Genomic DNA, 20,009 nt, shown 5'->3' with positions numbered 1-20,009 from the left:
TACAACATTCAATTATTTAAAGCCACCGTTGAAAAATACATTCTTTACTGCCACGATGAAACACGTGTACCTACACATAATATTTCCCATAACATAAAAATTCCAAGAAAGTTATTCATGCAATCTCAAAAATTTTGAGAAATAAAATACACGTGGAAGTAACTAAGCATTTTATTGGCTAATTTTTATATAAAAACGCTGCAGAAAATTGAAACACCATCAGTGGATTTACTGGTACCGTTCTAGTAAGATCATAAGTATCACCAAACACCATGTTTGTGCCGATTGTCCTGGCGACGGTCTGCCTTGCCAGCAGCACGGTCTTGGCTGCAATTGACAAACCATTTTACGACGTGGAAGACGCTGAGAGCCTGTTCAAGGAGTTTCTCCAAGAGCATAAGAAAGTATACAACCGAAGGGAGTATTACGAAAGGCTTGAGATTTTTAAGGAAACCTTAAAAACTATAAATGAGCAAAATCAGCAATTTCCTGACACTGTATTTGCATTAAATCACTTCGCTGACTTGAAGCCTCACGAGTTAGAGTGTTATCGTGGTTTCAAACTCCCAAAAGATATAAATTTGACGAATGTTGAAATCACTGAGGGATTGGATAGTGCGCCTGAAGCATTTGACTGGAGAACACAAAATAAGGTTACACATGTTAAGAACCAAGGAAATTGTGGCAGTTGCTTCATCTTCAGTGCTGTTGGTATGTTTTTTTCTTCTATTCTATCTAATTACCTATCTTATATTTGATCGGTAATTTTAGATAGTTAATGATAATCTTTGTGACTACGTTGCTATGTTGAAAAACTACTTCGAGTGTTGCTTTCTTATAACATTGTCTTTAGTTTCGATGAGTAAGTGGATGTTCAGCACGGTACGGTAGAGTACAGAAGACCTTGAACACACTCAATTTTCCTCTGGAAAACATATTTGTTTCACTTTTTTACAGGCGATATTGAAGGGCAGTATGCTATTAAACATGGCCAGCTCGTAGCTTTGTCCGAAAAACAGGCTCTTGACTGCCTTGATGTTGGAACTTGTGAAGGAGGATACATGGAACAAGTTATGCAGTATGTTTAAATACTTGTAATTTGTTTAATCTTATTAATTCCAATCTTGTGAAAATAGTGTGGGCTTCAATAAAAGAAAAAGAAACCGATAGTCAATATAATATAGGAAAAACTACGATGTAGCTCTATAAACTAATATAGGCTACCCATCATTGTGTTGTACTAAGAGTGAGTATTAATAAAATTGTCAGTGAAGTCAGAATAGCGCTGCACAGACTTTGCAGTAACAGATCGTAGGTTTATTTTGCCACTTATAACAGCCGTTAAGTATGTCATTTAATTTGTTTTTTGCTTTTACCGTTCTTCTAATAAAACTTAAGCGGTTATAACTATAAGCTAGCCTAACCTCCAAACTAACAAAAGCTATCATTGATCTTATAACATTCGTTAATTTCAGGGAATTAGCTCAACGACAAATGAAGTTAGATAAGGAAGAGGATTATGTCCCCTACAACGCAGTCAAAGAAAACTGTCAGAATGATCCCAGCAAGGGACTTGTCCAGTGCACAGGCGGTGTGAGGAAACAAATAATGGACGAAGAACAGTTGAAAGCCGAATTAGCCAACCGTGGACCTATCTCGATTGGTAAGTTTCGTTTACGATAGTTTTGAGAAAGACACTTACAATACAAATAGGTACCCTTTATTGCACACCTGAATAAAAGAAATGCAAAAGAAAACAGAAACACAAGCAGAAGTAAACAACAGGCGGTCTTAATATGTTTTATATATGAATTAAGATCTAATTAAAAAAAACCTGAAAGAAATGACATCATTTTGTATTTAATTTTTTTATAACTTCTTGCCTTATTTTATTATTTTTTATTTGATTTATAGAATTGTGATATACTATTAAAAAAATATTTTCACGAAGTAAGTACATGAATTTAATATCTATATAGAAAAGTACATTATTATCACGGTCTTAGATATTTGACATTCGCTGTCCGTCCGTCCGTCCGTCCGTCCGTCCGTCTGTCTGTCACCAGGCTGTATCTCACGAACCGTGATAGCTAGACAGTTGAAATTTTCACAGATGATGTATTTCTGTTGCCGCTATAACAACAAATACTAAAAACAGAATAAAATAAAGATTTAAATGGGGCTCCCATACAACAAAGGTGATTTTTGACCAAAGTTAAGCAACGTCGGGCGCGGTCAGTACTTGGATGGGTGACTGTTTTTTTTTGCATTTTTTTCCGTTTTTTTTTTTTCATTATGGTACGGAACCCTTCGTGCGCGAGTCCGACTCGCACTTGCCCGGTTTTTTATATATGTTATATAATAATAAAAAACGCATTTAACTAATTTGCAAGACCGAAGTGATCAGTGAACAAAGTTTTGTACGGAACACTAAAAATTATTACGTTAAACATTATAAAATTAGAAAGTAATTAGATTTTAGGGTACTGTAAGCAAAGCTACATATTTCCTTTAAAAGAACGTTTAGAAATCCAATTGCAGAGTATCAGAAGATACTCTTGACTCATTTTTATTATTTTGCTGCAGCTATAAACGCCAACGACTTTGCCAATTATCAGAGCGGAATATTATTACCTAATCTGTGCAAAGGACAAGAAATTAACCATGCCGTGCTTTTGGTGGGATACGGAGAAGGTTTGTACAAACTTTGATACATACTACATATTTATCATTTTCTATTACTTATGCAGTTATTAGTATCTATTATTCCACTCGGTAATATTTATATATTTAACACAATTCGAATATGACGAAATAATCACCATCATCACGAAATAACGTCATTATTTTATGAATACATAAGAACTTTGTCACTAATAGAGTTGTTACCGAGATATAAATTTGACATGACTCAATAGAAGCTTGTTATAATATCTCTTTCTTCCAAATGCATTTAAGTCAAATTGATAAATCGAAATAAACGATTAATGGCTATTTGTGGAATGTGCGTATTACATGTGCTCCGAATATTTCTCAACTGATGAACCGCGAGGGAGTACGCAGGGTTGTGCGTTATACTTTGGTTCAATGTCATATTATAGACGAAAGAATTACGTGTTAAAATTTTTACTTGTACAAGGTTCCCTTGCATTTTATTCAGTATTTGTGCCTGTGCCGAATTTCTACTCATTTCCATCATGAGCGATCCGTAAGAATGCGTATAAAGGTGCGAGGCACTCAACATTAACGTTTCGACAATGTTTCATTTGCAGAAAACGGCCAAAAGTACTGGATAATCAAGAATTCGTGGGGACAGTGGGGCGAGGAGGGCTACGTAAGATTGTTGCGAGGAGTCAACGCATGCGGTATTGGGTCTTACATAGCCGAATCCACTGTGGCATAAGTCTCTATTGTTATGTTATCTGAGCATTAAAAAAAATCACGAAGCACCACGTCATAGATCATAGCAAAATTCTAAATCAAATCTAAGGAGTAAAAAGCAGTTTCTTGGATCGCACTTTGCCATCTTGACTCACATTAACATACATATTTTATCTTTTATCATGGTTTACATGGCAAAGCCACAAAAATGCCGACCATCTGCAACGTGAAATTTAACAGCGACGCATACTGTAATCTCCTTAATCATTGTGTTTTGGTTAATTAGCATCATCAACATTTAACTATTGGATACAAATAAATTTGGTATATCATGGCTTGAAATTCAAACTGACTTTTCTTTCTTGAACACTGTCCTAAAATTTTAAGAGATCTGTTCAATCTAATAGAAATCCGAACTCGGACTTTTCACATTTAGATAAAATAAGAATTAATAGTCACCTAGCGCAAAATTGTTGTAGTTATAATTAATTTATACTTTTTTTAATCATTGAGCGTATGAAAAATATCACACAATAACTTTAGGTACCTACACTTGCAAAAGTTGCAAGAGACTTTAACCAAATCCGTTGGCTCGATATAAAAAGATAAAATCACGAAAACATGTCTACTTTTCATATATTTCCAGTTAGTACCCCGCATATCACGTACTAGTATAATTTTAGTATGGAATAGCGGGGAGATATAGAGCATAATTTAACACAAGTATACCAAATCTTCCGTCAAAAATTTCGCATGGAGCGCCATATCTATTGTATCTTTCTTATTTCCTAGCTTTACGCCCCCTCTTAATTCATATGGACATTGGGAATCGCATTTGGTAGGCAGGATAACTACGAGGATAACAGCATAAACAGTCTACAGGCGCCACAGACCAACCCCGTTTTCTGTGACAGGCGCAGACGGTAGTTCAGTCAAAAGTTTGGGTTGCGAGGACAGCAATTCAATTAAATGTATTAAACGGCCTCCTAGCCTGGTCGGTAGTGACCCTATCTACGCAGCAGGAGGTCCCGGGTTCGAATCCTGGTAAGGGCATTTACTCGTATTTGTGTGTTCATCACAAATATTTGTTCCTGAGTAATGGATGTTTTCTATGTATAAATATAAGTATTCATATATATATCTATGTGTATATTATATATATCGTCGTCTAGTACCCACAACACAAGCCTAGGTCGATCTGTGTAAAATTGTCCTATAATATTTATTTATTATTTATTATAATTAAGGTATTATTTGTATGTTTTCCTGTAGGATGCATTAGTAGCAATAATTTAAAATTGTAGTTTAAAAAATATTTATTTTGGGTAAAGAATAATTTGTAGTATTCGAACAGAGACAGTAAAAGTTTGATTGAGATCTAACAATAAACAAGATCGTGGTTCCATTCCTTAGTTATTCTAGGCGCTTTGTCGAATATTTCATAAATCTTCAAGCCAATCATGTTTTTTCCGTCATCAGGATTCAAATATAATAAGGTCTAAAATGCCGAAATACGCACCTATATGCACAATAACTTTGCATTACGTGACTGATTCGCCTATATTTTGAATCCTGCTAATGTCTTTGAAGATGATGTTTTCAACGATAAATTAGCACAACATACAAGTGAGCTAATTAGTTTTTTTACACATCCTTTTGAACCTACATTTATTGATGATACAGGGTTGATTTTAAGGTTAATCTGCAGAGCCTTGAATGCCGTAGAAGCCTGCTCATCAGTAATCTACAGGATACGTTTCGGAGTGAATGCGATAGATCACATGAGCTAATCACCTCGTTATCTTTCCGCTACCTTGGCACTAGGCGCAAACTTGATTCCCATCTAAAGATATTTTAAATATTTAGACGGTTCAAGAACTTGTAGGTAAACAAAATTCAACACATTGCTACAGAAGTAACGTCGATCGACCAAATACCGCAATGTAATGATAGCCGCATCTTTTTTCTTTCCTCCCAGTTTTCTAATGCTGTACTTAAATAAAAAAAATATGGAAACCAGTGTGACCAACTTTCAGAAAGATAGTTTATCTAATACCGATTCTAAAATGGTATAACATATGCTATTTACGTTTTAACAAACTAATCTATGGCCAAGACTCCTAGAGGGTGACTGAAGTTAAGTAAGGTGCTAGCTTTTAAAATATACAGAAATGTTCGCTCATCTCGAAAACCACGAAACTTTTACTAGACTAGACCTATAAGTGCATTTTTTGAACCAGTCTAATTAATTACTGGGCATTCAATATAATTTGGTTTTTATACGGTATAATATAATCATTAAAGTGTTAACTGTGAAAAATACAAAATTTAATAAAAACATAGTAGCAATAATATTGGGGCGGAATATAAATTTCGAAGGACCTGCGGTAGCGCAGCCCGAAGATAAAAGGGGACTATGGCTATGTGTGATAATATTATGATATTAATGGGGCCGACCGTACCTGGATGTAATCTTCGGTGGGTTTTGGCGGCCGCCAGATATGTGATACGGTTCGTTTCCTTCTTCTTCTATTTCCACTTATTTTTCACCTTTTTTATTCAAAACTCGCGAAAACGTATTTTTACGATTGACGTATATTTTATGACTGACAGAACTGACTTAAATTTGAATTCTATTACGTTTTTATTTATTGGCGGTTAAAAGGAGGTCGGCAAAAGGCGAGTGACATGAGAAATGAGGTCGAGTATATTAATGAAAGAAAGAGTGAGCGATATGGATGAATGTGAATGATAATGAATGAAAAGGGGCGCGAACATTCCCCCCCGGCTTTAAAGGGTTCCTTTAAAGAAAACAAAACTAAATAATGTCAGAGATAACCCTTCTCATCAAACTAAACGACCATTCACAACAATAGCGAAATAACAAACTAAAAGAAAAGTATTATCCTAACGAATTATACTATATACATATTATTGGTTAGGCAGTGGGCACAATCGCACGACAGGACGAACAAAACTTCCTTTATTTGTTCTGACAGTGACAACGCGGGTTGAGCCGTCCTTCGAAGGATGCACTGCCTCCACAACGCCTAAAGGCCATGAAAATGGCGGCACATTATCTACCTTTATAACAACCACAGTGCCAATTACGATGGGAACTGATGGCGTGGTCCATTTAGCTCGAGACTGCAACTGATGCAGATACTCTGCACGCCATCGTTGCCAGAAAGACTGCACTATCTTATCCAGGAGGGCGTGTCGGTCACGTGAATTGCCTGACTCCAGCAATGGAACAGGTAAAGACAACAGCGGAGCAGTGTTGAGAAAATGAGCCGGAGTGAGAGCCGACGGCTCAGCGGGATCACTGCTCAGGGCTGTCAGTGGTCGTGAATTTACCAGAGCCTCTATCTGCGCAAGCGTAGTCAGAAGCTCCTCGTATGACAGTATTTGCGTACCGATTACCTTGAAAAGGTGATTTTTGACTATTTTCACCATACTTTCCCATGCGCCTCCAAAGTGTGGAGAAGCGGGAGGAATAAACTTCCAATCGATGCGGTTCTCCGCGAGCTCTATTTCAAGATGTGGACGATGATCGTCCAAAAACTTGTAGAGGTCTCGCATATAAGAGTTGGCGCCGGTAAAATTAGTCCCATTGTCCGAATACATGCATTGGACGGGGCCACGCCGCGCCAAGAAGCGCTTTAAAGCGGCCAAGAAGTTAGCAGTACTCAATTCCGTCGCTATCTCGATATGAAGGCAGCGCGTCGTGAGGCAAGTGAAAATACATAACCAAGCCTTGCGACTCTTGACTCCTCTGCCACGAGTAGGTGTGTACTGCAAGGGGCCTGCATAATCACACCCCGTATGCGTAAAAGGTTTATCTACCTGATTCACGCGACAGCTCGGCAAGTCTGCCATGAGCGGGAAAGACGATTGTGGATTCGCTCGGAAACACGTGTTGCATTTGGCAACGCGGTCACGAATGACACGACGAGCCGACAGTATCCAATACTGAAGCCTAAGTATAGACATCAATGCCTCAGGACCGGCATGCAAATGCTTTCTGTGGAAGTAATCAACAATCAGATTAACTACATGATCACGTCGGGGAAGCACAATTGGGTGTTTCTGTGTATATTCCAAGTCAGCATTTGACAGTCGGCCTCCAACACGAATCAGACCGTCTTTATCCATGAACGGTTTAAGCTATTGTAAGGCAGGCGAACAACACTTCTTGCTTTTAATTTTATCAATATCGTCACTGAAGTGTTGACTTTGTAACGATGAAAGAATTTTGCCTTCAGCGAACTCTAAGTCAGACCGAGTAAGTGCCGTGGATCGCGGTTTCGGTTTTAGAATGCGGTACACGTATACGATGATGCGCAATAATCGTGACCACGATGATATCCGCTGAGCGAGCGAATAAAGTGGTGACTCTGACACATCCGTAGTTGTAGCGTGTGCAAGAGGCTTAAGCTCCGGCACTTCACCGATGGACTCTCGATCGAGTTCCCTTAAAGGCCACTCTGATGGATGCTTGTTAGCCCAAGCTGGTCCCGTGAACCACAAAGGATGATCCACTAGCTTTGCAGGCGTCAGTCCACGGGACAGGCAATCCGCGGGATTTTCCAAGCCCGCCACATGATGGAAGCAGTTGGCCGGAATAGTTTCAATAATCTTAACTACCCGGTTGGCAACAAACGTTTGCCAGCGGTGTGGTGATGACTGAATCCAGCAGAGGGCAACCTTCGAGTCAGTAAACGCGTAGATCTCGTTGATCTTATAACGAGGTTCGAAGTTATCTTGCACCTTCCGCGTGAGCTTCGCCAGGAGGACTGCAGCACACAATTCCAATCTCGCAACGGATACTGTTTTAAGGGGACTGACCTTCGACTTGGAACACACCAGCCGAGTTGTCACTTCGTCTCCCTTTAGAACCTGAAGGTATACTACACCTCCATATGCACGCTCGGATGCATCACCGAAGCCTAAAAGGTTTATAGTACAACCCTGTACTACTCCAAGATGGCGCGGTATGTGGATTTCATTTAGTTTTGGCAACTCTGAACAGAATCGTTCCCATAAATCCACAATATGGGGCGGGGGAGTCTCATCCCAGTCGCATTTGATCAACCAAAGCTCCTGGATGAGGAGCTTTGCATATAAGACAACTGGAGCTACTAAGCCCACGTTATCCCATAGACGTGCCACTGCGGACAAGATCGTCCTTTTAGTGCACGTTGAGTCTGGCTCTGTCACTTTGAAATGGAAATAATCACCAGATTTATTCCAACATAAGCCCAGAACCTTTTGGGAGATCCCTGGGTCGATTTCAATGTCTACGGAAGCCCGGTGCGAAGCGGGTATTTCGCGTAGCACGGCGTCTGAATTGCAGGGCCATTTCACAAGATCAAATTGACCGCATTTGAATAGATCAATCAGCTCCTTAGCCGCGTTAATAGCAACAGACTCATCCTGCTGTAGCGAGTCATCTGACATAATGCTAAAACATACGTCATCCATGTAGGTACAGGAGGACGCAATCGCTGCGGCCTTGGGATACTTATGTCCGTCGTCTGCAATCAGCTGACGGACGACGCGGAGCGCGTGATAGGGACTCGACTTCATGCCAAAACACACACGATGAAATTCGTACGTGGTAATGGGATCTGCCGGGCGGAATCTATACAAGATTCGCTGAAACTGGCGGTCCGCTTCGCGAACACCAATCTGCAAAAACATTTGACGGCAATCGGCCGAAAGCGCTATTCTGAATAAGCGAAAGTTCAGAAGGATTGAAAACAAATCCCCTTGAAGGTTGGGCCCTGAGTGTAATACATCATTCAGCGACAGGCCTGTGCTTGTCTTGCTACTCGAGTCCAGGACCATGCGCACTTTGGTCGTTGCCTTGTCCTCGCGCACGACAGCCATATGAGGAATTATGTACGCGATAGCTGGTGAGGCGTTCATGGAGTTAGTTACCTCCGATATGTAACCCTTACTGACGTATTCCCGAATGATATCGTCATAGGCGGCACGTAACATACTCGATAATTCTAGCTTCCTTTCAAGGCAAAGAAAGCGCCTCTTAGCAGCAGAATGCGACTCTCCGAGCTTGAATACGTCATCTCGGAAAGGCAATGCGACAGTATATCTACCACCAGCGTCGCGCGTGGTGGTAGCGCGAAAGTAATCTTCGCATTCAAGGTCATCTTGACTTTGAGCGGGCGGAGCGGATACTTCCTCAAGCTCCCAGAACCTTTTGAGGAGGTGGTCCATGGAGTCCTGAACGGAAGTACAACATGCCGAAGTATATTAACGCGGTGCCTGTAGAGCAGGGACCGAACCCATTAAAATATACCCCAATACCGTCTGAATAGCCGGTGGCATATGGTCCACGTCGCTTTTGACAATGTGCGGTAGCAACAAATGCGGGAATATAGTTGCACCCACCAGGACATCAATTGCGACGGGCGTATCCAACGTGTCGTCAGCCAGAGGAAGTCCATGAACATGCGTGAGGGTCGACATGTCCACGGGCACTGACGGCAAGTCGTCGGTAATGCGATCTACCACAAGACTCGAAACGTCAAAGTTGACGTTTTCGTCAAATCGCGAAAATATTTTAATATCTGCGTTACCCTTAACAATTTTTTTAGTTTTTCCAATGCCAAATACAGCGCTTGGTCTTTTATTAAAATTCAGACCTAATCGCTTACAACACTCCTCAGTAATGAAGTTACTTTGTGACGCGGTGTCAAGTAGACATTTGATGACTTGTGTACCACCCTTATTATCGCGGACGATAACCTTTGCGGTGGACAGCAAAACCGTATCACACGAAGATATTGAGTTTTGATTTGACATCTTATTGTTAGAGGCCGCTAGTGCTTGAGTCACGATAGACGTGTTGCAAGATGTGCTCTCCGGCGGTGAAGACGACTTAGCCGCGGCGCTCGCAGATGTATTTGACACATCAGACGTCGTAGCTTTTTCATCCTTGTCGTTGTCAAAATGCAACAGAGTATGATGCTTTTGATGGCAAACTCGACATTTCACCTCGGAATTGCACTCGCGGGTGCGGTGTTTGATACTAAGGCAGTTAACACATGCCTTAAGCTCTTTAGCGCGTTTGAAGCGTTCGGAAGGCGTTAAGTTGTTGAGGGACGGACATTTAAATAAATGTTCATGGACAATATTGTCACACAAACATTTAGTAGTGCTCGCGCAAGCAACATAACTTTGTAGTTTTGGTGCGGCACTACGCGGTTGAGACGACTTAACACCTTTTTCGCGCGATGGATTTACGGCGGCGGAGACGGCGGTACATGGTTGCACATTTTGACAAATCCTAAACTGACTCTTCATAAAATCTGACAGATCACGAAAGGTAGGCAACTTCGTATTGCGGTGTAGCATTTCAAATGCTCGTAGAGATTCCTGGTCTAACTTTTTTAATGCTATATGCAGAAGCATAAAGTCGCTTAAGTCATCAAGCTTAAGCGCTTTAAGCGCATTCGCAGCTGTGACAAATTTATCGATGAATGTCTGAAAGTTAGAATTAACCTTTAAATTGAGCATTTGATCCATGTAGGTCGAGGCAAGAGTGCGCTTGTCTTGAAATCTGTCAATTAAACTATCGAGGATAAGCTGATAATTTTCAGCGCCCGGAGTTATACCCGCGAAGACAGCTTGAGCTTTTGGTGACAATTTCCCAATAAGGTAGAAAAGCTTCTCTTCGTCGGTAAGCGACAGATTGTCGTGCACTCTAGATTTAAAACTAGCGTAGAACAGCGGCCAGTTACGTATGTCTCCATCGAACGCTATCAGTTCCATCGTTGGCAAAGAAGGTCTGGCTCTCTCCACTATAGAAGGCAGCGAAGAGGCCGGCGGTGCGGCTGGTTGCAGCCGCTTAACCGCTCTCCTGATGCGGCAGTACAAATCTTCGAAGGCTATAATCGGCTGATAATTAGGTATAGCAGCCTCCTTAGCCCTTAGCAACGTGCGATTATACTCATTAACAACCTCTTTGAACTCCGAGCGAAGTTCGTCGATATTTTCAGCAGCGTCGAGGAAACTCTCGCGACTCGCTACATCTGTATCAATAACTAGCGACTTATTGTAAATGCTCTGGACGAGTTCAAAGAAGATGTTGCGTTTTGCTTCAAGCATCAACAATTCATCTTCGTAATACGCGCTGTCGACGCTTTCGATATTTTTTGTATCTTTCGCCATAGTGCAGGAGACGGGTTAAATATGCGGTAAAACAATTTATGTTCCTATATAAGGATACACTCTTATAAACATAAGTATACCTAAATTGCGGGTGCGGTTAATAAATTATGTTTAGGTAACTAGTTTATAAGGGCGGCGCGGTGAAAAATAATACTCAAATAAATAAATACCTAAACTGCGGGAGCGTAAATAAAGAATAATTTAGGTAATATTTATAAGGGCGGTGCGGGAGGAGAACGATTCGCAATGAATGTATAAGGTGAGAAACGGGAAAAGAAGAGAATAGAATCCGGCTCGAAGGACCAGAAATGGGGCGGAATATAAATTTCGAAGGACCTGCGGTAGCGCAGCCCGAAGATAAAAGGGGACTATGGCTATGTGTGATAATATTATGATATTAATGGGGCCGACCGTACCTGGATGTAATCTTCGGTGGGTTTTGGCGGCCGCCAGATATGTGATACGGTTCGTTTCCTTCTTCTTCTATTTCCACTTATTTTTCACCTTTTTTATTCAAAACTCGCGAAAACGTATTTTTACGATTGACGTATATTTTATGACTGACAGAACTGACTTAAATTTGAATTCTATTACGTTTTTATTTATTGGCGGTTAAAAGGAGGTCGGCAAAAGGCGAGTGACATGAGAAATGAGGTCGAGTATATTAATGAAAGAAAGAGTGAGCGATATGGATGAATGTGAATGATAATGAATGAAAAGGGGCGCGAACAAATATAATATGCAATAATCAATTATTAATCACAAATAGATAAATAGATTATTCAGAGATAGTATGCCAAATCCTAATCTATATAATCAGTCTGCACGTTACAAGATGATGGGTATCTACTAAGGTTCACAACAAAATTTTGGCCCTAGACGATCTTGAATTACAATTAATTCTGGTAAATTTTTATGGTTCCGTAGTCAACTAGGAACCCTTATAGTTTCCCCATGGCCATCTATCTGTCTGTCTGTCAGTCTTTCTGAGGCTTTGCTCCGTTATCGTTAGTGCTACAAAACTGCAATTTGGCATGGTTATAATTATAAATCAAGAAATCCAACAAAGTAGAACAATATCATCATCATCATCATCATCTCAGCCATAAGACGTCCACTGCTGAACATAGGCCTCCCCCATGGACCTCCATACATACCGGTTGGAAGCGACCCGCATACAGCGTCTTCCGGCGACCTTAACAAGGTCGTCTGTCCATCTTGTGGGTGGACGTCCTACGCTGCGCTTGCTAGTCCGTGGTCTCCACTCGAGCACTTTTCGACCCCATCGGCCATCTTCTCTGCGTGCAATGTGGCCTGCCCAATTGCCCATTGCCACTTCAGCTTGCTAATCCGGTGGGCTATGTCGGTGACTTTAGTTCGTCCACGGATCTCCTCATTTCTGATACGATCACGTAGAGAAACTCCGAGCATAGCCCTCGCCATAGCTCGTTGAGCGACTTTGAGTTGTCGGAGCCATAAGTCATCACTGGTAAGTGGTAACACACATTGATTAAAGACTTTCGTATTGAGGCACTGAGGTATGTCGGACGAAAAGACATTACGTAGTTTCCCGAACGCTGCCCAACCGAGTTGGGTTCGGCGGTTGACCTCTTTCTCGAAGTTGGACCTACCTAATTGGACTACTTGTCCTAGGTAGATGTACGAGTCAAAAACTTCGAGTAGGTACCATGTTCCCAACAGAGACTGGGATGGGCACAACATTGGCATTTGACATAAGTTTCGTCTTCTCCATGTTTGTTAAGTACTGGATATACGCACGGGAGGAGACGCGCGGGCGGCGGACAGCACGCGACGTCATCGCGGCAAGCCGCGAGCGACGCGCGGCCCACATTTCGCTTTACCTACTTCACCGGCAACGGACGAATACCGAATTTAGTTTTGTAATTGTTTGGCCGGGATTTCTCATGTAATTAAGGCGGAATAAACCAGCCTATTTTGATACAGTCCGCGATTTTATTTCTACGTCCCAGTAGGACCCTAACAATGGTCCTTTAGGATTCTCACCGTCTTAATTCGCGAAGATAACGGTCAACCGACTTCAAAAATGTCCGGGCGCTTCAGACGTGGCCTTCAGCTGTAGAAGATACCTGGTCAAGACTCTTCGTATTCATCGTCTCAACGGGTACTCCGCCTACCAACCGCGCACGCCAGAGAAAAAGAAGCTATTCGGAAATTTGCATTGCAACGGACTTTGGACCCATCGAAAGTGCGAGTCATCTTGAGAACAAAGGAAGTCAACATATTTTATCACGAGTCACTGGTGGACGTTTATAGACATACGTGAGTTCGTTCCATATTTTTCCCTTATAAAAACCTTCCTTTTCCAAATAAATTAAATTTAAAATATTAAAATTGCAAGCAGTTTCAGTGAGTGCTTTCGTATTTCATCATAAGTGTAGTTTGCAATTGAGCTGCATTCTTATTTTGCTGTCATTTCTTGTGTTTATAATCTTTAATTTGCTAAATTGCAATTACAAGTCACATAGCACCCGACTAACAGGAATTTGCTTACAACGCAGTTCGCTCGCTTCTTATCGCCGGGTGGCAACTAGCTCAGTACGGTTGCTTGCATTTATATTTTCCTTAATTACAATTAGCATTGCAATAAAACCTTATTAAGCAACCGCTTACGCTATATTTTAACTATGAAGTTAACGTTCTGAATTCGCGGTTTCCGAAAGCATCTCGATCTCGTCCTGTAATTTGTCGAAGGCGGCGTATAAGGCATCGAATTTATTAAATCTGCCTTCTAAATCTAAAAGTTGTACTATGCTAGGCTTTGTTATAGTGCCAAATTCGTCTAAGTAATTACTAAAAATTGTAATTTTGCCTTTTATACAACTACGTTTCCTAACAAGCTGTCTAAGGGTCTCTGCGGCCGTCATGGTAACAGAATAAGCAATAAACTGATGTTCTAATGACCCATGTATCTGAGAACAGAGAGTCTTCGGCTGGCTGTCTTCAATCCAAGGTCAATTATTACCTTCCTCATCATGGTGTGCTTCGCGAATCGAGCCAAACTACAAAATTACAGCGTACAGTTTTTGACGCGTCAGCACCTTCAAGCACTGGCGTGTCTCTTAACCAGATTCAAATGCTCGGACCGACTGTCCAGGAGGACCTTTACTCCATTTTGTTTCGTTTCCGACAGCACAAGTATAACGTAGCTGGTGATGTCGAGAAAATGTACAGGGCGATTGATCTTAACCCTTCTCAACGCTCTTTTCAACAAATAATTTGGAGATATGATTCCTCACAGCCCTTAAAAACCTACACTCTTAATACCGTCAGCTTTGGGCAAGCTTCGGCACCGTACCTAGCAACGAAGTGTTTGGTTTCATTGGCATCTAGCACCATCGATAGCGATTTTAAAGAATCGATTCAGCGGGACTTTTATGTTGACGATTATTTAAGCGGCTCATCGACCATTGAAGACACAATTAGGCTTTGCAAGGGTGTCATATCTACTTTAAAATCAGCCCAATTCAATTTAAGAAAATTTCAATCAAATAACAAGTACATACTTGAACAAATTTCGCCTACTTCGGAGGCAAATAATAGTTTGGACACCTCTGGAGTTGCGGGCGCCAATAAAGTACGGCAGCCGATTACTAACAGGGGGGTTGCAAGCTTGCGTGTTATTAATAATAAATACGTAATATAACGGAAAATAAATAACATTTTATTCTTATAATTATTAATAAAGTCTCGCAAATATGACACTTAAGCTTTTATTTTAAAGATGTTCAATGATGCTGCGTTACGTATTTCTATTGGTAAACTATTGTAGAGCTTCGGTCCTTCCCGAGTAATTTTTTTCTGACCAAACTGATTTGTTCGCTTAAGAAAGACATTAAATAAAATCTATAGCGGACATGATCAGGTTAATATAATATGTTAAAATAACTCGAACTTTTCAAATCGAGAGACACTTTTTAGGTAAGGATGTTCTATTTAGATGACAATGTGGTCAAAGGCTTGATTTTCCTAAATAAAGAAAGGGAGTCTTGCCCAAGCTTGCTGTGCAGCATTGAAGCCAGCCACATTGATGCAGGAGAGATCAAGGAATCTGGATAATTCTTTCCTTGAGTAAAAACAGAACACTATAAATCAGTCAGCATATTAATATAGTAGGTATTGGAACGTATATAGGTTTAAATATAATATTATGTTACAGAACTAGATAATTGTTTTTTCTCGCAGCACTTCAGTCGGTGGCAATTTGATTTGAACATCTGGCTGATCAGTTATTAGAATACAATATTCAATTAAGGCGAAAACACACTTATCCCACGTAGGTACGCAACGTATGCAACGTATGCGTTGACATCTGAACCCTGAAATTTGTATCCTTAGAAACATACTTGTCATACGCAACGCAACGCATGACAAGTATGGTTCTAAGCATACAACTTTCAGGGTTCAGATTGTCATACTCGTAATGCATTGCATACGTTCCGTACGTGGGATAAGTGTGTTTTACTTACTTACTTACTAGTAAGATCATAAGTATCACCAAACACCATGCTTGTGCTGATTGTCCTGGCGACGGTCTGCCTTGCCAGCAGCACGGTCTTGGCTGCACTTGACAAACCATTTTACGACGTCGAAGACGCTGAGAGCCTGTTCAAGGAGTTTCTCCAAGAGCAAAAGAAAGTATACAACCGAAGGGAGTATTACGAAAGGCTTGACATTTTCAAGGAAACCTTAAAAACTATAAATGAGCAAAATGAGAAATTTCCTGATACTGTATTTGCATTAAATCACTTCGCTGACTTGAAGCCTCACGAGTTAGAGTATTATCGTGGTTTCAAACTCCCAAAAGATATAAATTTGACGAATGTTGAAATCACCGAGGGATTGGGTAGTGCGCCTGAATCATTTGACTGGAGTAAACAAAATAAGGTTACACATGTTAAGAACCAAGGACGATGTGGCAGTTGCTTCATCTTCAGTGCTGTTGGTATGTTTTTTTCGTCTATTCTATCTAATTACCTATATTATGTTTGATCAGTAATTTTAGATAGTTAATGATAATCTTTGTGATTACGTTGCTGTTTTGAAAAACTACTTCGAGTGTTCTTATAACATTGTCATTAGTTTCGATGAGTAAGTGGATCTTCAGTACGGTACGGTAGAGTACAGAAGAACTTGAATACACTCAATTCTCCACTGGAAAATATATTTGTTTCACTTTTTTACAGGCGATATTGAAGGGCAGTATGCTATTAAACATGGCCAGCTCGTAGCTTTGTCCGAAAAACAGGCTCTCGACTGCCTTATTGTTGGATCCTGTAATGGAGGATACATGGATAAATTTATGCAGTACGTTTAAATACTTGTAATTTGTTTAATCTTATTAATTCCAATCCTGTTGAAGTAGTGTGGGCTTCAAGAAAAGAAAAAGAAACAGATAGTCAATATAATATAGGAAAAACTACGATGTAGCTCTATAAACTAATATAGGCTACCCATCATTGTGTTGTACTAAGAGTCAGTATTAATAAAATTGCTAGTGAAGTCACACGCTGCACAGACTTTGCAGTAACAGATCGTAGGTTTATTTTGCCACTTATAACAGCCGTTAAGAATGTAATTTAATTTGTTTCTTGCTTTTACCGTTGTTCTAATAATCCTTAAACGGTTATAGCTATAAGCTAACCTAACCTCCAAACTAACAAAAGCTATCATTGATCTTATAACATTCGTTAATTTCAGGGAATTAGCTCAACGACAAATGAAAGTTGATAAGGAAGAGGATTATGTCTCCTACAACGCAGTCAAAGAAACCTGTCAAAATGACCCCAGCAAGGGACTTGTCCAGTGCACAGGCGGTGTGAGGAAACAAATAATGGACGAAGAACAGTTGAAAGCCGAATTAGCCAACCGTGGACCTATCTCGATTGGTAAGTTTCGTTTACAATAGTTTTTAGAAAGATAAAGGTACTTACAATACAAATACCCTTTATTGCACACCTGAATAAAAGAAAACAATTCAAACGAAAACAGGAACAAAAGTAGAAGTAAACAACACAAAAAAAAATATTTCGTTTTTTATTAATTCTTGCCTTTTTTTATTACTTTTTGTTTGATTAATAGAATTGTGATATAATATTAAAAAAATATTTTCACGAAGTTAAGTACCTACATGAATTTAATATAAATATAGACAACATGTACATTATTATCACGGTCTTAGATATTTGACATTCCTGCAGCAATACCTACCGGTTAGCAATGCTGTTGCTGTACGACAGAGGTACCTTAAAGGATGATTCACGGTAGACCGTGCCGGGGCCGGGCCGGAATTTCCGGCGCCTCGTTTTCTATGGAAAGCACCACATGATCACCGATTAGCTGTCATAAAAAATGACATGATGGACGCCTCGTTTTTGATATATGATATGATATAATAATAAAAAACGCATTGAACTAATTTGCAAGACCGAAGTGATCCCATAAGTGTTCCATGAACAAAGTTTTGTACGGAACACTAAAAATTATTACGTTAAACATTATAAAATTAGAAAGGAATTAGATTTAGGGTAGGTATTGTAAGGAAAACTACATATTTCCTTACAAAGAACCTTTAGAAATCCAATTGCAGAGTATCAGAAGATTGATGCTCTTTACTCATTTTTTATTATTTTGCTGCAGCTATAAACGCCGAAGACGTACTCTATTATAAGAGCGGTATACTAATACCTAATCTGTGCAAAGGACAACAAATTAACCATGCCCTGCTTTTGGTGGGATACGGAGAAGGTTTGTACAAACTTTAATACATACTACATATTTATCATTTTTTATTACTTATACAGTTATTATCTATTATTCCACTCGGTAATATTTATGACGAAATAATCATCATCACGAAAAGATTCTATGAACACATAAGAATTTTGTCACTAACAGATTTATTACTGAGATAAAACTTGACAGGACTCAATAGAAGCTTGTTATATCTCTTTCTTCCAAATACATAAGTCAAATTGATAAATGGAGATGAACGATTAATGGCTATTTGTGGAATGTGCGAATTACACGTGCTCCGAATATTTCTCAACTGATGAACCGCGAGAGAGTACGCAGGCTTGTGCGTATACTTTGGTTCGATGTCATCTATTATGGACGAAATAATTATGTGTTTAAATTTTTACTTGCACAAAGTTCCCTTGCATTTTATTCAGTATTCGTGCCTGTTCCGAATTTCTACTCATTTCCATCATGAAAGATCCGTAAAAATGGGTATAAAGAAAGTGTGAGGTACTCAAAATTAACGTTTCGACAATGTTTCATTTGCAGAAAACGGCCAAAAGTTCTGGATAATCAAGAATTCGTGGGGAATTGGCTGGGGCGAGGCGGGCTACTTCAGATTGTTGCGAGGAGTCAACGCATGCGGTATTGGGTCTTACATAGCCGAATCCACTGTGGAATAACTCTCTATTGTTATGTTATCTGAGCATTTAAAAAAATCACGAAGCACCACATCATAGATCATAGCAAAATTCTAAATCAAATGTAAGGAGTAAACAGCAGTTCCTTGCCTCCTACTTTGCCATGTTGACTCACATTAAAATACATATTTTATCTTTTATTGTGGTTTACATGGCAAAGCCACATAAATGCTGACCAATTGCAACGTGAAATTTAACAGCGACGCATACTGCAATCTCCTTAATCATTGTTATTTGTTTAATTAATATCATCATCATTTAACTATTGGATACAAATACATTTGGTATAATAATATCATGGCTTGAATTTCAAACTGACTTTTCTTTCTTAAACACTGTCCTAAAATTTTAAGAGAACTAATCAAATAGAAATCCGAACGTGAATTTTTCACTTGTAGATAAAATAAGAATTAATAGAAAGCTAAATTATAGTGCAAAGTTGTAGTTTTTTATATTGAATTTATACAATTTTATAATCACTGAGCAAATGCGATCCAAAACAAGTGCTTTGAGGAATTAATTCCCAGCAAGCTGGAAATCATTTTAAAACCTTCATTTGATCCTAAATAGGTATAATCTGATCCTATTTTACTCCATCCCAGGAGGTGTGGATAAGTTTTGGGAGCCTTGGGAGATACATTACCTTGGATTGTCAAATCTAATCGATGTAGAAGGTGACTAGTAGCACGGTGGTTGTAAATCAGACACTGAAAAAAACATTGAAATTTAGAGTGTCGGCCATTTTTTACAATGTTTGACTACGAATGATTAGAGCAAATTTTCTGTCGGATATATACCGTACGAGTAACATTTTTTCCACAACCCCTGGTATGGAGCAAACTCGGATTACACTAATTTAGAACCAAATGAAGGTTAAGACAATTTTCAGCTTGCTGGAGATTAATTTCTGGAAAAAATCTAAATCAAAGTTACAGAGCACCCATCATCGCTGAC

At 39.6% G+C, this 20,009-nt stretch overlaps 1 protein-coding gene across 3 annotated transcripts; it reads left to right on the top strand.

Moving 5' to 3' along the window:
* The first annotated feature begins 218 nt into the window (after positions 1-218).
* Positions 219-19,330, top strand: LOC134792015 (procathepsin L-like). Of its 3 annotated transcripts, XM_063763128.1 has the most exons (7): positions 14,743-15,728; positions 15,802-15,892; positions 16,097-16,561; positions 16,803-16,923; positions 17,317-17,504; positions 18,256-18,363; positions 18,904-19,330. In XM_063763128.1, the coding sequence occupies exons 3-7, from the start codon at positions 16,123-16,125 to the stop codon at positions 19,035-19,037; spliced, it is 990 nt and encodes a 329-aa protein (XP_063619198.1). In that variant the 5' UTR covers positions 14,743-15,728; positions 15,802-15,892; positions 16,097-16,122; the 3' UTR covers positions 19,038-19,330. The 3 variants fall into 3 exon arrangements, with proteins under 3 accessions (XP_063619199.1, XP_063619200.1, XP_063619198.1); XM_063763129.1 differs by lacking the exons at positions 14,743-15,728; positions 15,802-15,892; positions 16,097-16,561; ... (1 more) ...; positions 17,317-17,504; positions 18,256-18,363 and adding exons at positions 219-711; positions 958-1,078; positions 1,476-1,663; positions 2,587-2,694 and having other exon boundaries at positions 18,904-19,306; XM_063763130.1 differs by lacking the exons at positions 14,743-15,728; positions 15,802-15,892; positions 16,097-16,561; ... (2 more) ...; positions 18,256-18,363; positions 18,904-19,330 and adding exons at positions 219-711; positions 958-1,078; positions 1,476-1,663; positions 2,587-2,694; positions 3,273-3,602.
* The last annotated feature ends 679 nt before the right edge of the window (positions 19,331-20,009 follow it).

Source organism: Cydia splendana, chromosome 7, assembly GCF_910591565.1.
Source record: "Cydia splendana chromosome 7, ilCydSple1.2, whole genome shotgun sequence".
In the NCBI taxonomy this organism is placed as follows: Eukaryota; Metazoa; Arthropoda; class Insecta; order Lepidoptera; family Tortricidae; genus Cydia; species Cydia splendana.
Note: the sequence above shows the minus strand (reverse complement) of the source record. Positions and strands in the feature narration are given on the sequence as shown.

Excerpts from the sequence above, each read along its gene's own strand:
- LOC134792015 (XM_063763128.1), top strand. The coding sequence starts at position 16,123 with ATGCTTGTGCTGATTGTCCTGGCGACGGTCTGCCTTGCCAGCAGCACG. Across the intron at positions 16,924-17,316 it reads TACATGGATAAATTTATGCA|GGAATTAGCTCAACGACAAA; the intron begins GTACGTTTAAAT and ends CGTTAATTTCAG. Across the intron at positions 18,364-18,903 it reads TTTGGTGGGATACGGAGAAG|AAAACGGCCAAAAGTTCTGG; the intron begins GTTTGTACAAAC and ends TTTCATTTGCAG.